We start from the raw sequence: 20,203 nt of genomic DNA on the forward strand, positions 1-20,203 counted from the left end.
ATCATGCAATGTCATATCTTCATATCTAGAAGTAAAATGCAGCAGCAATTTCAGACAAACACATGATAATATGACAGGCCAAAACAATTATTTAAAGAAAATGGATAAAGTAAATATAACTTTTCATTAATATAATGAAGCAGTAATGAATCTGATTGATTGCTTTGTAGATTTTCTTGCTGCCTAACAACCTATACACATGGATGTTGTTCTATTCTTACCTGTCTTTAACGCTATTCATAAACCTAGTCTCCTGATTTAATGCACTATAATAATTATGTACACAGTTATTCTAAGATCCATTTTCGAGTCATTAAATATTTTTCTGATTTTATTGTTCTTTCAATGATTTTAAAACATGACTTCATTTTCATGTTTAATAATAATACATAATTCAAACCATTAATTCTTTTCTTCTAAATTTAACTAATGTTAATGGGTTAGTTTGCTTTGCTCTATTTAAAATGGGCATAGTTAAATAATTTTTATCATTAAAATGTACTATATTCCTGTAATTTACTTCCAAAGATTTACAACTGAATTGTACAAAGATAAAATTAGAAAAACAACAACAATGATAAGAGTTATTTTTATTATTATTATTACTATTATTATTATTATTATTATTATTTATCATATATCTTTGCAGGATTAAAGAATGCATAGAAGCAGGGACACTCAGTCCAATAAACATATCATTGTTTCACTACAATTATTTTTAAAAATCCTTCTTCGACAAAACACACAAGCTATCAGTGAGATAAAGATGAAAACAACAATAAGGTTAACCGAACGCTGTACATGTTTGTCCAAAAACAATACAGCTGATGGCGCAATGCCTAGTGGGTAAATGACACCATGTAGTATTTATAGCTCACTAAACAACCCCATTTCCACCGAAAAAAAAAGATGCAATCGACTGAAAAACTGATGCAGTGTACAGCCGGCCTATGAAATGAGAGCAAATAGATGTTCTTATCTTTTTCAAATTTAATGTAATGTAATAAAGAAGAAATGAACTTATCCCCAATCCTTCCAATAATTCCTTCTGTTATCCCAAAACTCTGCAACCTTGCCAACACCAAATCTCCAACTTTGTAATCTTCCATTGCCTTTCTCGGTTGAACAATATTTAGGAGGCTAAGAACATTTCCAGCAATAGGATTATCATATAAATAACACAAACAATTTCATGGTAATTGATGAATCCACTCCTTTATAACGCAAGTTTTCACAGACCAGTTTGCTTTCGTTCAAAGGACCACTTTCAAATTTATTATTATGGTTTGTACAAGATTGATTGATGAATCGTCTTCTCTGATTGGATAATTCTATGCTCTGCAACCAATGGAAGAATGTGAAAGAAATATTTCCTAGAACTTTTCACAACTTCTCAATATTTTTTAAAATTTAACAGCAGTAAGTAGATAAGCACCTGCTACGAGTATTACATGGGGTCCTTCATTTATCTAAATTTTTTATTTTTATAAGATAAAATTATCTCCCAGATTCTGATCATTGCAGACCAGAAGTGCCATATCAGGCACACAAAAAAAGATCCCAGTCAGCCAACCGTACCTGTTTAAGCTGCTGACCATAGCACTTTTTCCTCCGGTTAAAAATGAAAATAAATTATTAAAAATAAAAATAAAAATTCTCAACAACTTCAAGTGCTTAGTACATTATATATATATATATCTACCTACCCTTATTTTAAAACCAATGCAATAGGAAATACACATGGGGTGGGATGGGGGTGGCTCATAAACATATAAACAAAGAAGGCTTTAACAAAGCACAGACATTATCAGTGTTTTTAAGACAAGCAAGGTCAAGAAGCAGAATTCATTTACAACTGCATTTGAAGAAAAGAAATAATTGGAGAAGTAGCTATTGAAGTTCAGAGATACCTCCTCCACAGATAAACTTGTTATGTATTTGCAGTTGGGAAACTGTTTGTGTCCAAAGGATATATAGAGGGAAGAGTTTGTCTTCAGGTGTTAGAATTTAGGTGTATAAATTAAAATCTTTATCAACTACAAGTACACTAACACAAGCTTGTGTTTTTTACTTGATCCTTTACCACTCACAATTTAGCTATTGACGAATAATTTAACTGTTGACATACATTTTAACTTGGTCACTGAAAGGATAGATGTGGCTTTGCAAAGCATAAATGAGGATTACAAATGTTGCCTTTTTACTTGGAAAATGTCTTTTACAGTACCTTGTTTGTCAATATTTGATAAATACTTGAATTGTGTATGAAGTAATTGCAAATAAAAATAAATCTTACACTGGTTTAAACTCAAAGTGAAAACATTGTTCAAATTGATGTTATCAGTAACTTTGGAGTCATTTTTCATTTTATTTAAACATCAAATGCCAACTTTCTTTGTAAAGTTTAATATATTTAAAATCCCCAAATGGATTATATGTGTTTCAGAGATGGAATCAGTGTTGTACAGGCAGAGTACAACCCCATTTTGTGTGTCAGAAAACAGACTCAAGTGTTTGGTGCATTCTTCCCAAATCATTTTGAAAGGGATTAAACGTCAGTATAACTGTGCTTATTATCAGTTGTCATATGAAAAATAATAATCAAAAATAATGTCATACCAATCATCCATGCAATTTTTTTCAGACTCAGTTGTATATTTATAATTATTATTCTTGTAACTAATATGACAAATAAACAGTGCCATGCAATTTTTCAGAAAACATTTTTGCACTAATAATAGTTTATTATCCTTCTAAACTGGTACTATAAATTATTATTCCTGTAACTAACACACAAACACAAATTTTAAGAAAAATGTCATGTGACCTTTTAAGCACTGAAAGACTTTACTTTTGACTCAGTTGTTAGAAAATATATTTTTACAGTTGCCCTATGTGGTTACATGGCATTAGATTTGGGACACTGTGTTACACTAACATGATTGTATGATCTGATTAAAAGTGTATGAATACTAAGAATTTTTCTAACTGGGAGATTCCAGCATGTATATAGGTTTGGTTCTTTATCTCATATTTTTATCTCCATGTAATAAGATGTGAAACCAAAATCTGATCCTGTTTGGCACCATGATGCATGAACTGAGATGGTACACTGTAAAACCCATATCAATCAATCAACATTAATTGAGTCAATTTTTTAATTCAAATCCTAGACTTGTTAGTTGTTTTGGTAATGACAAACATTATTCATTTTAATAAACTATAAAAATACGTTCTGAATAAATATATAGAAATATATCAATTCACAGTTTAAACAGACCAAGTCCATTTCCTAGCTAAAATTTTCTAAGTCTACATTTCTGAGCTATGTCCAAGCTAAAAAATGACTAAGTTCTTATTTCTTTGGATTTTCCAAGCCCCCAAAAAACTAAGTTCTTATGTTCAAAGCTTTGTCCAAGGTATTTTCTTTTTGTTTTTTTAAATGTATGAAATAATGTCTGATGTTTGCTTATAAAACCTTTGACAAAATATCACCATTGTTCGAGGTTTCCCAGGTTTTCCTTGGAAAACCATGGAAAAACCTTGGACGACAAAGGTTTTAGGTCAAAATTCCAAGTATCACCTTTGAAAATGTACAGCGGGGACAATCTGTCCACAGCTGGCAGAGTCATCACAGAATGGACGCATCACCGCTCTGTTATAGAGTCCCTTTTCTCGCTGTGGGGATGGCCCCTAGTGGATCTGTTTGCAACCAGATTCAACAACAGACTTCCATTTTATGTTTCTCTTGTCCATGATCGAGGGGCATGGGCAGTATATGCGTTCAGTTTCCAGTGGGATCGGCTGTTTGCTTATGCCTTCCCACCCTTCCGACTGATTCCTCAAATTCTGCAAAAAGTCACAGCTTCCACTGCTCAGATCATTCTCATAGCCCCACTGTGGCCTCAGCGCTTGTGGTTCAACAATCTTCTAGACCTGTTGATCACTTGATCCAGGTCTCTTACTCTCAGGATGGATCTTCTTTTGCAAACCTCCTGCACAACAATCTCAAGTGATCTCTCTGACAGAACAGTTTTTGGGGCCAAGTTGCCAATTGCATCATTCAGGCCAGGAGAACTTTTATATCCTAGGTCTATGATGCCAGGTGGAGATTCTTCTGTGTTTGGTGCAGTAGGAAATGTGTTGATCCTAGCTGCCCCTCTAAAACTTCTAGTGCTGATTTCCCTTTGTTTCTCTTTGAGAACAAAATATGCTTTTTATCCACTATCAAGGGCTATAGAGTTGCCATTTTAAACACACTTAAATTCTTTCAAAGCATAGTAATTGGTTTGGATTCACACCTTACTTATTAAGTATTTTGAGCTGCAAAGACCTGTCTCATGCTCTTATGCTTAGATGGAATCTTTCTTGCGTTTTATGGTCTTTAACAAAAAGACTATGAACAATTGAGCGAGATTCCTTTTCAGGACCTCACTCTAAAGATGAAGTGAGATTCATGGCTTATCTATTGACACTGGCTGTCTCCAGTTTAATGGGAATTATGATTTGGTTTCCTTACTTTGTCAGCTGGTACTTTTAGCCAAAAATTAATTACCTTCCATAGCTCCACTACCAATAGAAATCCCCAGTCTCAGTTGAACCTGTGCTGTGGATGATACAGATAGACTTTTATGTCCCATGAAAGCATCCCATTTCTATCTGAAGGCATCCAAGGAAAAAGAAAGGGTAGGAAGCATCTTTTTCTCCGTCTCAAGGATTCTGTAGACATTTAAGCTGCCACTATTTCACAACGGATTGCCACCACGATCAAAGGAATGTACCAGTCTCTTACTGATCAAGACCTTTCCTTTATGAATCTTAGAGCCCATGAGGTTTGTGCCACTGCTTCCTCTTGGGCCTGCCTTAATCAATCTCCCTTGGAGAACATCATGTAAGCAACATTTTGGCATTCCCATACTACCTTTTCCTCTCAATATCACAACAGTTGGAGACATTTTTTCTCTAGGTCCCATCATTACGATTTAACATGTGGCCCCAAGAAATATCAACAATCTATAACATGGACCTCTCCACCAATGGTGTATAGTTTCCATTTTCTGTTGTTTTTTTTATCAGTTTAAAGGAACATCAGCGAACCGTCCATAATGACAAATTCAGCTAAACAGTAGCTGTGGGTAAGCTATTGCTGCTATGAAAATGTAGTTATTTGGAGGGTAAAATTAATTTTAATTATGCAGTACTTATCCATAGCTATATTCAAATAACCTCCTCCCACCCCACTCTGATGTAATGATGTAATAGTCGTCTATGAAAAAGATGAACTGTCTGCTTGTTTTCTCATAACATGCCAAGAACAAGGCAAGTTGCACCAGGAATTGCATCATACTGACAATTCTTCACTCTAAGGGAAGATGTATGCACATCAATGGACAGTACATTTTTTTGGCACGAAAAAGAAATCAGAACAGTAGCTGTAAGTTTTGCAAAATTAAAATTAGTTTTACCCTCAAAAAACTACATATCAAAATGGGGTTTTCACTATAAGATTCCTTATCATGTCTAGTTCATCCTAAATGAAAATGCACCTGCTCTGATATCTAATATGGCCACCATAGCAGTGATCTTCAACATCTTGTTATTCTACTCCACCTGAATGGAAAGTCATATAGACATGGATTTTCAACTGAAGATATCTTATATCTAGTTAGTCCTGAATGAATGCTGTGTGGCCTAAATATTCAGTATGGCAGCCACAATGGCATCCTTGAAAATCTTGTTATTACTACTCCACCTTAATGGAGGGTCATATCAACATGGGGTTTTCACTTAAAGGCTTATTGTGATGTTTATATAGTTATAAATTAATGAACTTACAAAATACACTATGGCTGATGTGATATATGAAAATACTGTTGTTACTCCACATGAACAAAAAGTCATATTATCATGGAGTTATGACCAGAATTTTTTTAACGATGTCTAGTTGGTCTTAAATGAATCTTTTGCTGATCTGATATGCAATATGACCACCACAGTGGCCATTATCAAAATCTTTTTATGTCACTCCATTTTGATGGAAAGTCCTATTGACACTGGGTTTTCACCAGGAGATATTATGTTGGTCTTTTATGAAAATGATGTCAATCTGACAGGTATTTTGAAAATCTTCCAATCATTTTTTGTCTGAAACAAAAAGTAATATTGACATGGGTTTTTTACTAGAAGACTAATTATGATATCTACTTGGTCCTAAATGAAAATGGTGCTATCTGACCTCAGATATGGCCTCCATAGCAGCCATGATGGAAATTGTATTCACTATGCCTTTTAAATGGAAAGTCATACTGACATGGTGACACTGGAAGACTTATCTAATCTAATTGGTTCTAAATACAGATGGTGTCAATTTTATACCAACTCTAGCAGCCACAATGGCCATCTTGAAAATCTTGATATAGATACTTGAATGGATGGTCAGATTGGCATGCAGTTTTTAGTAAAAGCCTTCTGTTGATGTCTTGTTTGTCCTAAATGAAAAGTATGCCATTCTTACATCCAATGTGGCCACAACAGCAACTAGTTTGAAAATGTCATCACTCAAGAATGTCAGAGATAGTTTCAACACTCAGCAGTTAAAAGAAGAACTGGACTTGTCTTGAATTATTGGACATTCTTTTAAGACAGTAGAGCATCAGTCACTTTGAGGGATTTTTGTTTATGTTAAAGTTCAGTGTGAATATTTTATGGAATTCATAAAAATAGAATGAATTGATACTTCTTATTCTCCATAGTTAAATTCCTGTGCTGATTGTTTTGAACTTATTCTGTCATATAAGTTAATTCAGCTTTTAAGTAAACGGAATCTAGATACAAAATGAAATGGAACAGTTATAAAAATTTATTGAGGGATTATTGTTTCTTTTGTAAATATAATTAAGTTTTTTTAAATGAATAAAAATGTCAGTGCTTTGTCATATGCAGTAAGAAAATGGATATAAATAGAAAGTTTTTGGAATGGCTATTCACCTATTCTTCAAAATCAGTTCTTTCAATTTGACTGAATTTCTTAAACATCATTGTCGGCAGAGTCATGCAACAATTTGTAGTTCCTTCATGAGGTTTATTGCATAGTTTAGACAACTGTTGGCCACTGTGACCTATATGACTAATGATTTGCATTGCATTTTGCTTAGACCACAGTTTGTAAGATTACATTGCTTGAGTCATAAAACTTAAATTTTTCATCAGAAGGTTTTTCAAAATTTAGACAAAATTATGTCTTGATAACTAGTGTCATGCTATCATCTTTTGTGTGATGTTTGCATCTAGCTCAGTTTTTTTATTGCCTAGCAAGACATGGGAATCACTTTTCCAGTAGTGTTTTCATTGTTTTAGGAGTGATGTTAATGTAAATTTGTGCATCCAGCTCAGTTTTTGTCTTGCCTGTGAAGCATAGGTGAGACAAGCATAACTTTTCTTCTAATGTTTTTGTTCTAAGAGTGGTGTTAATGTAAAGTTTTGCATCCAGCACACTTTTTTACTTGCCTATGAAACATAGGTGACACAGGTATCACTTTTCTGATTGTGTTGTTGTTATTGTTAGCATAAGTGTTAAGTATTTATGATTTGTTACTCTGTCACTGTTGTATATACAGTCATGGAACATGATGGGACTATTAATTGTGGAAGGTACTGCACATTACATGGAAAAATAAGTCACATTGACCTTCTTTTCACACTTTAGATTATGTTGTCACTTTTGTATTTAGTTCTATGAAGAATCTGTATAATGCACCAGCAGAGAAGGTGAAACATTTCATTTCTGAGAATTCCTGCTCATTCTCGTTAAGGAATTATGTATAATCTTTTGAATTTATATTATAATTTTATTGAAACTGTGAGTTACATTTTTGTATTGTTTAATTCATTGGTTAGTACTATCTTAAAAGTACAGTTATACTATGTAGTAAAATTTCATTCACACAGTTTCTCTAAGGTGAAATAAACAACTAAATGCAGGACAAGATGACACATGAGTATTGATTGTGGGATGTGTGCATAATTATGGGAAATCAAAGTATGATTGACCTGACATAAACATTCTAGCATTTGATTGGTTAAATGAGATTTGAAGGTCAGGACAGAACTGTTTTTTGTTTATTATTTATGACTGTTTGAATTATGTTGAAATAGTAAGAGTTAAATGTTTGATATTGTTCTGAGTCATAGATGTTTATTTTAAATGCAAAAGAAGACTATATAAGGAAGATACTTGCATTATGTTTGTTCTTCAGTTATGCAAAGCATTTGTAAGAGTCTTGAGAGAGAACTTGTGATTCATTGATAATATGTTCATGGGATTAGCAGAGTGAATATTTAGTGATTTAAACAGTGAGCAATTTCGAATTATGTGATTATCATTCAATTATTTAATATCTAATTTCTATCGCATTATGTGAAACTTTCCAGGACTTCAATGAATGTGGACATTTAAGAGATTGCTTTAAAGCAGAAAAAGTTTGATAATTCAGTTGAATTTAATAGTTTATCATATTAACACGCAAGCACTATACAAGCCACATTCAGATTACCTTAGAACAGTTTCCAGACTAGTGAGAACTTATAGGACATTTCAGGTTTATAGGATTACATTCTAGGAATTCATACACTGTAAGTTATTTTTAATCCTTTCACTTTGATTTTATATTTTATTTAAATAAATTTATATTTTGGAAATTTGAATGCTTGTTGGGTTTCATACATCATTCTGTTGCTTAAATTTAAATCCCTTAGACCTAGCACTCTAATGCCAGCAGAGTTATTAAACTGGATAGGTAACTGTGACCTACTTTTAGGGCTGTAGTGAGTGTTTGAACAATTTTGCATTTAGTTCTACAACACATTCACATAATGCACTAGTACAGCACATAGACATTGCATTCTTGTTCAAATATAAATGCCTGCAGAGTTACTCAGCGGGATATGTAGATGCTTCATGAGGAGTACAACACTTTTGAGACAAAAAAAATCGTTAGAGTGAAGTCAGACTACCTTTGGCACTTTCTTGGTGTTTTATAAGTTTGATCTTTTTTATGTATTACCAGTCAATTTTGTCAAACATAAAACTCTGAGGTTTAATAAGATACATCCAGAAGTAAGTTGTCAGTATCAATATTAAGTTTGAAAATGGGTAAAACTTTATTTGTATTCATGGAATGGTGATGCTTTACAAAAGTGCCTGAAACTAATCTACACAAAAAACATGACCAGTGTATGATGGACAGATGGATAAAAACTGAACCACACGCATAACTTGACCAATGTGTGCTGGACAGCTTTATGGATACTGACTTACACACAAAATAATTTGATCAGGGCATGATTAACATAAATGGATCAATGAACAGAAAAGACAGACAAAGATAACACTAGATGCTCCAACCAGTGTCATGTGGGACATAAAAAGTGTGAGTTCAGTTGGAATGGTTATTACTCATTTTACAGCTATTTTCCTGAATCAGTCCACAGAACAAGGTTTAGCAGGAATGTACATAAGTCAAAGATATTGTCACAATTTTAGGATGGGTTGCAATTTTACTTGCACAACTCAACTGGTCAGTAAAGTTTTGCAGCAGTTAAGTACCATTTTCATATACTTTAAGTAAAACAAATTCCAATATTTATAATAATTAAAGCAGAAATTTAAAGGTCTTTTAAGAAAATTGCTCCTGAATTAAAAGAAAATAATAACAGCTTAGTGCATAAAAGCCTATTCATAGCAAATTGATTTTGTAAGGATTTTTAACACCTTTAGAATAACCTTGTACTGATTCACATAATATTTAAAGGATTAAATTTGGACTTCTTATGAAAATGTCTGTGTGTGAGACATATCTAGCTTATGGAACATACCATGTCTTGAACTTTTTCTGAATCCCTTTTCCTTTGTTACAGTGAAAGTCAGAATTTGTTGTTGTTGACTGAGCACAGTTTTAAAAATTCCTTTTTTTGTTTTCTTTGCATTTAAATTGAGAGTCAGTACCTGTTTTTGTTGACTGAGCTTATTTTTAAGAATTCCATTCCTTTGTTATAGTGAGAGCTGGTACCTGTTGTTGTTGACTGAGCACAGTTTTAAGAATTCATTTCTTTTGTTATAGCAAGAGTCTGTACCTGTTGTTGACTGAGCAGTTTTAATAATTCCTTTCCTTTGTTGTAGTGAGAGTTGATATTTGCTGCTGTTGACGGAGCACAGTTTTAAGAATTTCTTTCCTTTGTTATGGTGAGAGTCTGTACCTGTTGTTGTTGACTGAGCACAATTTTAATAATTCCTTTCCTTTGTTATAGCGAGAGTCGGTACCTGTTGTTGTTGACTGAGAACTATGGAGCTCTTACCATTTTACAGCAGTTGATTCCCACCAATAACATCATCACCATATTTGGGAGTAGTTTTCCAAGTGATCAAGAATATACACAGGTAGGTTCATCTTACAGACGTTAATGCTGTTATATTTCATCAGAATATTAGGTTGTATTAGTATATTGTTGCTGTTTCTATTGATCATTTATTATTTTGTCTACTATTTCTAGATCATTTATTGGTTCATTGACCTATTTCATCCCAAATTGTAAAGTGTATGTAGTTTACACTTTAAAGATTGGAATTAAATGATATTTTCTAATCGTTTTGCAATGCATGCCAACAATACCCCATTTGCATTTCATACTTAAGAATAAGAACTATTAACTTTTAATAATTAATGCTACTTTTAAATGAGGGTGTTAAATGCTTTGAAGTTATATGTAGCTTTCTTACTACATACACATGCTTCTCACAAATATAGTTCTCCTCTGGAAAGGCCACCTGTCTTTTGTAGCCACTTTTCTGGTGCAGAAAGGGATGGCCATATAAGAGGGAGACCACTGTACTGTCTTCCACATTTGTTGTTGAGTCCATATTAGTAAGAAGTGAGACATAGCAGTCACTTTTACAACATAATAGTTTGTTAAAATTTAGATTAAAGTTACCTATATTTCCATAACACCTTGACAGATTCTGATCATATATGGCATGACCCATTATGAAGTTAAGAAAAACTCATTCTGCAATGATCCTCGCTTTTCCCTTTAACCTTGGGATCAAAATAGTAGTCATAGAAATTGCATTCAGGTTTGGGTTACATTTTCTTCCTTAGCCTATATTTACCAAACCCAATTATATATTTCTTTGTACTTGGCATGAATCATTATGAAGTTAAGACAATTGATTCGAAGTCAAGTCTTGCTTGCCCCTTTGACTATGGGTTACTCAGATTACTTAGTAATGGTTCAGAAGAATTTTAGAAACTTTGACAACCTCCTGGCATAAAGGCTTTTATATGTTTAACTAACCTGCTTGTAAGGTCAAATAAGGGTGTGCTATAATGGCCCTGCATCAAGCATGTAATTTGTCCATCATCAAGCATGTGTCATCCATCAACAACTGCTATTTTCAGCTTCTTAAAACCACTAGATCAATATTAACTGCAATCTGGTATGGTCACTGTTCCTTAAAAAAAGAATAGTCTGGAAACTACTTTTTAAAAACTACTCAGTAGACTTTGACCAGATTTGACTGATAAACATCCTTGATTAAAGGCATTTCAAGTTCATGGAAATGATGTTGATGTACCATCAAATATGAGGCATCAACACTTAACACAGAACAACAATTAAATGCCTTTCATAAATTGCATAGTAGAGTTTGAAAAAATTTGAAAGAAAGCATCATGAAGGTCTTTCAGATGTATACAAATGATTCTAAACTAGCATCAAATATGGCTTCCATTGCTAAAAAAACAAACAAGCTTTAAATTGGATTCACAAAAACTGCTCATCAGAATTCAAGTACCAGTAAATTTGACAAAACCTCTTGGCATGAAAGGCTTTCTTTTTTTTAACAGTTTATGGCCATCTGCCATGAAATGTGGTCACCATTAATTAAAATAGATAAACCTTTCAATGACTTTTATAAACAATCCAGCATACGTTGACCAAATTTGCTGTAAATAGATCAACCTTCAGATAATTTCTTCTCAAGAACTGCACCACAGAATATTATCAAATTTGACAGAAGACACCTTGGCATCAAGGGTTTCCAGTATTTTGCAGATGATGCTGATCCATCATCAAATGTTGTTGCTGTTACTAAAAATAAAAAAATCTTTGACTTCTCTAACATTGACTATTTAATAAAATTTGACCAAATTTTTACAGAAAGCATCTATGCTTGAAGGACCTTCAAGATTTTACAATGATGTTAATCTGCAATAATAACTGCTATTACTAAGAATAAAACCTTGAATGATTTCTTCTTAAAAACACTCAACATAATTTGACCAATTTGACAAAAGGCATCTTGGCATCAAGATTTTTACAAATGAGACTGGTCTGCCTGCAAATGCCTTCTTCTCAAAAACTACTCAACGTAATTTGAATACATTTAACAGAAATCATACTGGTTTAAAGACCTTTCAGGATTGAACAAATGGTGCTGATATGTCATCAAATATTGATGAAGATATATATAAAAAATACAGAAAAACCTTCCAACAATCATTATTGAATGACCTCCAAGTTCTTGGTCTGCTGCAGTTGCATTTGGCTAATAGGCAACTTTTTACCACATAGATCTATAATCTATATGGCTGCCATAGCTGACAAAAGCTAAACCAGTTAAATGGCTTGTAAGACTATGAAAGAAAATTTGACTAAATTTAAGAGAAACCAGAACATTGTAAATGTTTATCAATTTTATACAGATGATGCTAATCTACTGTAACATATCAATGAACCCTAAAACAACTACCCCAAAATACTGATGAATAGAATTTGATCTAATTTGACAAAATGCATCCAGTGATGATGACTTTTTAATTTTATACAAACTTATCCTTAAATGGGTAATTTTACCAAATTTAAATGCTTCCAGAATGTATTGTTTTTTTTTTATTCCATTAGCATCTCTTTTGTTTTTGCATATCAACAATCAGGCAGACCTAATTAAACCAGCAGGAGGGGAAAGTTTACACAGAGCAAGCTAATGTCATGCTAAGTTTACATTGATAGATGACCCATTTTGTGTTGCTGTGAATGACACAAAGTATTAAATCAAGTATATGTCAAAATACAGTAAATCTTCTCATAACAAGATGAAGGAGGTGTATCTACTGAATTCTCAATAAATTGGAGTGGGCTAGTATGACAGTGCTGCAGCATGCTCCATGGATTTACTCAGATTTATGGAGAAAATACTAAGTCCACAGGAAAATACCTAAGTCATAAATGTTAATACAGTGACCATGGATTACTTGTGATATTTTTTTAATAATGTGTTTGTGCAGAGATAGGACAAAATGATTTTTCTGCTGCGGATTTTCAAACAGGATGCATTCATTAAGATGGCTGCCAACACAATGATCAACTCAACTGCTTTTCATCACTTGCCATCACTGTACTCTGTATTTGTTGTGACTACTGCAGTTGATACATATCATAATAATATTGAAATATAGCATACTAATAGACTAACTTTATGTGTAATAGCTCTCCAGAGAGAGAAACCTTTGACTATCAGCAGACATTCACAAACCATTGGTCCTAAACCCATTTCTCTAAGTAAAAGCGTATTGGCACATGAAGTATTGCCAAAAGAAAACCCAAAGCAGTTTTCCAAATCTGCCACTGACTCAGCAAGAACTGATAAAGTTAAGAGTAATAAAGCACCATACAGACTAACTACATCAATACAAAGTAAACATAATATTTTGTCTTCTACCTGCAGAGATAACATCCTCCTTATTGGTAGTTCCATTTTACATGGAATTAACAACAGAGGGCTGAGGCACTGTGTTAGAAAGCATGCCATTTTAGGTGCCAAAATACAGACAATACTGGAAGATATAAAGATATATGATCTCTCAAAGTTAACTAAAATAGTCCTCTATATTGGAGGGAACAATGCCAGTGAAGGGACTGATCTAGAACATTTTGAAGAACTATATGACCAATTACTTAACACATATTCATAAGCAAAATCAAAGCTGTCATGTTGCATTGTGTGAAATGGCCCCCAGGGAGATTGTGATGTGTTAGATATCAATAAGGTGATCCAAAGACTATCAAGTGAATGGAAATGTGATATTGTTTACAAGTACATGAGTTTCCTGGATGAAGAGGGACAAGTGATGCAACATCTATCTGGAAAATGAGATAATATCCACCTTTCTACCAAAGGGTGGAAAAGCTGGCAAAAAATATAAATGCAGTCATTCGTGTAGTCTGGTCTTACAGCCACATTAAAAACCTCTTGAATGATCTGTCCCTGTAAACCCAGTGTAGGTCAAAACAGCATCAGACAATATGGTCAGCCATATCAATATAGTGAGTACACTTTGGGATGTGATTACTGTGGTGAGACCAAACATTCAGCACAGGAATGCAGGCACAGACAGCCAATACAATGTCATCAGTGTGGTAGCTTTGGACACAAAGCCAAGACTCACTCTACCCGTGCGAAATTTTTCATATGAACTGGATATGGAATCCATACGTACTTTTACAGAAATATCCATATGGACATTTTTATTCTATAGCTAACCACTCTTATGGATTTCAGTGTATCCATATGGAAATGTTATGGATTCCTTACATACTCCGTATGGAAAATCCCATGAAATAGGCAAATTAGTCCATGAGATCTGTAGGTTGTCCATATGGAATAAAATTAAAATTCCATATGGAATTTGGCAATAATCCATATGGAATTTGTGATTAATCCACATGGAATTTGGCAATAGTCCATATGGAATTTGTGAATAGTCCATATGGTATTTGTAAATAGTTACATGGAATTTGTAAATAGTTCATATGGAATTTGGTAATATTCCATCCCGTACGAAATTTTCCAGGCATAATTAAAGCGGATTCAGATGGGTTTTTTAAGTGCTTCCTACCATAAAAAATCTGTTTCAGATTTATATTAAACTGCCTAATGATTCTTAGACATTATTGGGAATCAATGATAAATATTCACAATAATTTTTACAATGGATTATTTTGACAGACATTATCAAATAAGATTTAGGTTTTTCTTGTCCTCATTTTCTTTCTTGCATACAAAACCTAATCCATGATGGCATCACTTAAGTCTTTTTCATTTTACTGAAAAGTTTGGTGAGATTTCACAAATATTTTGACGAAAACTTTCATTGAAATTGTGGTGAGATCTCACTAAAATTTCACTGAAATATTTGTGAGGTTTCACAAAAAATTTGACTAAAACCTTGGTGAGATTTCACTAAAATTTTGATTATTATATAGTATTTTACTGAAGTTTCAGTAGTTTTTCAGACATTTTAGAAGGTTTCAAATAAATAATAGATATGAATTAAACAGGACTTTATTGACCAAGGTGATATTAAGTGTGCATGAAAACAAATATACAGATGTAATTATATGACATCCAAGGCAAGAGATATGGGAGTTAAGAATAAAATTAATAATAATAATGATAATAATAATAATAATAATAATAATAATAATAATAATTACTTTATTTAGAGAAGGTAACTCAGTTAGTTACAGAACTAATCTACCCTGAGGCCTTCTATCTGTCATGTACAATATATACAGTATATACAACATGATGTGAAGAATCTGGCTTGACACTAAATAATTGATTTTACAAATCAAAGTATCAAGCCTGGAACATATGCACAGGCATCTGTGAACACATAGACATATATAAAATATAAAATATCAATCTGCATTGAAAAATTCAACTGTGAAAATGATGCAAAATTACAGAAAAGCATCCATTTGAGAATTGATTATGAAAAGAAGAATTGTTAGGAACCTGCCTTATGTCACTTGTACTGCAGACTTGATTTTTGATTAATGTACAAACTACGATGCTGTTGTGGTCTCTTGAATTAGTCCTTGTTCCATAAGCAGCCGTGACAAACATTTATCATGATATAATTACTCTTATTTTACACTGAATTCTAACACACCTAGAATATTTTGATAATATACACAATAATGACTCACAATATTGAAAGATGATTCTACATGTGGGCCAAGAAAATTCCGCAAAGATATGACTATCTTTGATAGACATGGGTATTTGGCAACAACTCCCTCCTTAAATTCATTCTGGCAGTTAATCAGTTTTGAGTTATATAACTTTGAAATCATCCTGGTTCAATTCCTTGTCCTATTTAGCACGTTAGCTGCTACTGTAGAGCTGTTATGGCACAAAAAGCGAAATGCTAATCCTGGCTTTCAGTTTTCATACACACTGACCAAATATGCTCCCATCGACTTTGCAGTCAATTTATTCTCATTGCCACTCATTTTTCAAATGGTTATTCAATCTCGTATCCCACTTGAAAATTTGAAATGCCATGTTTAGCAAGCATGCTCATTCCCATCAGTTTCCGTTAGGCAATGATTCATTGGGCAAGTACTAAATTTTGACCAATCAGAAAGCTTTTTACAGTGATCATCTATTAAATAATAAACAGAACAAATACTTATTAGAAAGCTTGTTGTGGAATAGGACCGGATAGAGCATTATTTTTAAAAAATGTTTAGGAGACGATATTAAAAAAGGGTCCGTATCAAGAAAAATCAGATTCAGGTCAGGAGAAAAGTGAAATTCTGATTTAAAATGGAAAACAAAAAAACTAATGTTTGAGGGCAGTTAAATCCAGTTTAAGTTGAACAAAAATACAACAACAAGAACAACAACAGCAACAAAATTTGAAAAAGAAATATAATAAGGAAAGATGTGGAAAGAAGTTATTGTGCCCAAAATAAACTATAAAATTACAGCTGTCAGAAACAGGAAATATAAATGCTGCTGAAAATTATTCACATTGTACAAGAAACGAAAAATAAATTTTATTTGATATTTTTTATTCAAATGTCAGTGATATTACAATCACAAAATATCACTTTATTTTCAGAATTTTTGACAAACTCTCAGTGAAATTTCAATCACAAATTCCCACTGATATTTTCAGAAATGTTGGCAGAGTCAGTGAAATTTCAATGATAAACTTTCATTGATATTTTCAGAAGTTTTGGTAAAATCTCCTAAAATACCATAATTTTAGTGAAAAAGGACATTTGAGTGAATGTCAAAAAATGTTCACTGTGATTTTGCTGAAATTTCAGTCACATTTTTTACTAGGGTATGATTTTTGTAGAGCATAATTTAATAGGAAGCCAAAAAAATTATTTTTCAGAGTAAACATCAGATCAAGCCCAAAATCCACTTTGCACCAAATTTTACAAGTCCAAGGATTCATCTTTGTTTGTACTTCCAGATATTAATTTTCTGATCATGTTTACATTTTCTCTACTTTTTTGGTCATTGTCCGTTTTTAAACATGTGTGGAAATAAATTAAAGAAAACACATGCATGTGTTTCTTAAAATTTATATGAGTATATATTCATCCTTCCACATCAGCTACACTGACAAATACATGTACTCTAACTCCCGCCAATATTTCTATTTGAATCAGATAGTTGGTTATTAATTCTTCAGAGTATTTTCCATGATGCTATAATACATGAGTCTGCTTTCCATATGGAAAAAGTGCTTATGGATTAAAGTTGCAACTTTATTCCATATGGAATTTTCACTTGCTGTGAAGTACTTATGGAACTGATATGCAATAAATTCCATAAAAAGTTTTTCAGTCCATATCTCTTCCATATGGATTCCTGAAGTATTCCATATGGAATCCATGAGAAATTTCTGTAGGGGTAGATTTATGGAATAGGAAAAGGGCAATGAGGCCATCTCAACTGCACAGGAAGGCTCTATTCAGTGGGAGGACCAATCTGTCTGTCAAGGACTGTCATATACACCATGCATCCTGGTCAAAACAGATTTGATCCCCTTGCTGATGGATGTTCTGAATGTGGAAACCTACCAGCTACTTGTACATGTTCAAATATGACTGAAAGTTCAGATTTATACAATGATTATAACAGTAGAAAATACAGTTGTAGAAAAACTAATTTTTTATACAGTAATGACAGTTGTAACGATGATCATTATGAACGTAGTTTTAATACTTTTAATGTCTCCTTGAGTGCCTCTAATAGCATTGATGTTACTCTCAGGAATTTAGGAGTTTTTAGTAAGGGTTTGCACATAGGTCATTTAAATACTCAGGGTTTTCGTGGAAAGATTGATCAAGTGAAGTTACTGCTAACCTCTCCAAATAATAATATCCATTTATTTGGACTCTTGGAAACAATGTTGACAGAAAATCCAGGTGAAAATTTCTTGTATATCAGTGGCTATGACAAACTTTATCGAAGAGATAGCGAAGCAGGCAGTGGTGGGCTCCTTGTGTATGTTAGAACTGGTACTATTTCTAAAAGACGGGAAGACCTAGAAATACAGGAAATAGAATCCATTTGGCTACAGATCACTCCAGAAAAAGCTATGCCCTACATAGTAGGTTTTGTGTACAGACCCCCATCATTACATACTGATTGGTGTGAATATTTTGAACTTCAAGCAGATAAAATTTCAAATGAAGAGAAAGAATCTTACATTCTTGGTGATATAAATAGAAACCTTCTCAATGATAAAATAAAAGTGAATTGGATGGATTTTATTACTTCGATAGGTATGGAGTGACTTGTAAATGAACCCACCAGAGTAACATCTACCTCTAAAACACTTATAGATCCTATTTATACCAATACAAAAGAAAATGTTTTGGAAGTAATGGTTCCAACGATTGGTATAAGTGACCACTTTGCAATTTTTCTAGCATGTAAAGTCAATGGCAAATAATAAAAATATCCATAAATTCATTACTTATAGATCTTTTCAAAACTTTGATACTATTAAATTCCTACAAGATCTGAAACAGATTCCATGGAATACAGTCAAAATCTTTTTAGCTATTGATGATGTTTTAGGTACTTGGACAGATTTGTTCATCAGTATAGTGAACAAACATGCCCCTTAAAAAAACACAGGATAAAGAAAGACCACCAGCCATGCTGGATCTCCCCAGAAATTATAGAAGCAATAAAGCAAAGAGACCATCTGAAGTCAGTAGGAAATCAAGCTGAATATAGAGTTTGGAGGAATAAAGTTATTAAAATGATATGTCAAGCCAAACAATCGCACTACAAAAAAGTGCTGGATGAAACCAAAATAATCCGAAAGCTATCTGGAAAGTGTTTGCAGAGTTTGGTGCAGGGAAATGTAAGAGTAAAACTGAAATTTTATCCCTCAATCATGAGGGCATTTATAGCAATAATCCAACTGTCACCTGAAATATTTTTAATGACTTTTTCATTCAAATTGCTGAAAAACTTAAAAGAACCCAGAACTTCATCTGATCATCTGGAACTCAAACATTTTTGTGCTAAAAAAAACTACCAAGCAATATAAAGTTTGAAATTCCTGAAATGAGTCCAGAATTTGTGTTGAAATATGTTTAAAAAATGGATGATTGTAAAGTACAGGACTTGATATGATTGGACCAAGGCTACTAAAGGTAGCTGCACCTGCAATTGTAGAGAGTATGGCTTTCATTTGCAATGAAAGTATTAGGTCTAATAAATTTCCACAAACACGGAAAACTGCCAAGGTTACACCATTACAAAAAGCAGAAATAAAAGATTTGAGAAACATGTACATGATTCTTTTCGCAACTATTTGAACACTTATGATCTTATTCATGATAATCAGTCTGGCTTTCGACAGAATCACTCCTGTGAAACTGCACTTGTATCTTTGATTGACAAAAGGCTGAAAGCATTAGATCAAGGAGAAATGGTAGGCACTGTTATGGTTGATTTTCATAAAGTTTTTGATCTGTAGACCATGAAATTTTGCTTGAAAAACTAAATATCAATGCATTGAAAACTCCTTAAACTGGTTTGATTCTTACTTAACCAATAGAGTGCAAAAAGTATCTTTAAATGGTCAACTTTCTGAAAGTAAAAATATTAATTGTGGAGTACCACAAAGCTCTATCCTTGGACCTGTTATTCATTCTATTTATCAACGACTTACCTCTTAAGATTGGAACTTCAGTTTTTTCCACTGACCTCTATGCAGATGATACTACACTGTCTGAGATGGGTAAAATCAAAACAGTACTTGAAAATAACTTACAAGATGCTCTCAACAGACTTCAAGTATGGTGCAAGGAAAACAGT

At 33.0% G+C, this 20,203-nt stretch overlaps 1 protein-coding gene across 1 annotated transcript in view; it reads left to right on the forward strand.

Moving 5' to 3' along the window:
- The window catches only part of LOC149770911 (E3 ubiquitin-protein ligase rnf213-alpha-like), a 512,819-nt gene that overhangs the window by 223,305 nt on the left and 269,311 nt on the right, over positions 1-20,203 (forward strand). Inside the window, exon 32 of the mRNA XM_089948996.1 lies at positions 10,306-10,435. Coding sequence (XP_089805122.1) covers positions 10,306-10,435 — 130 coding nt within the window. The remainder of the gene's footprint in view (positions 1-10,305; positions 10,436-20,203) is intronic.

This window comes from Sinohyriopsis cumingii, unplaced genomic scaffold (assembly GCF_028554795.1).
Source record: "Sinohyriopsis cumingii isolate HCF-2022 unplaced genomic scaffold, ASM2855479v2 utg002226l, whole genome shotgun sequence".
Lineage (NCBI taxonomy): Eukaryota > Metazoa > Mollusca > Bivalvia > Unionida > Unionidae > Sinohyriopsis > Sinohyriopsis cumingii.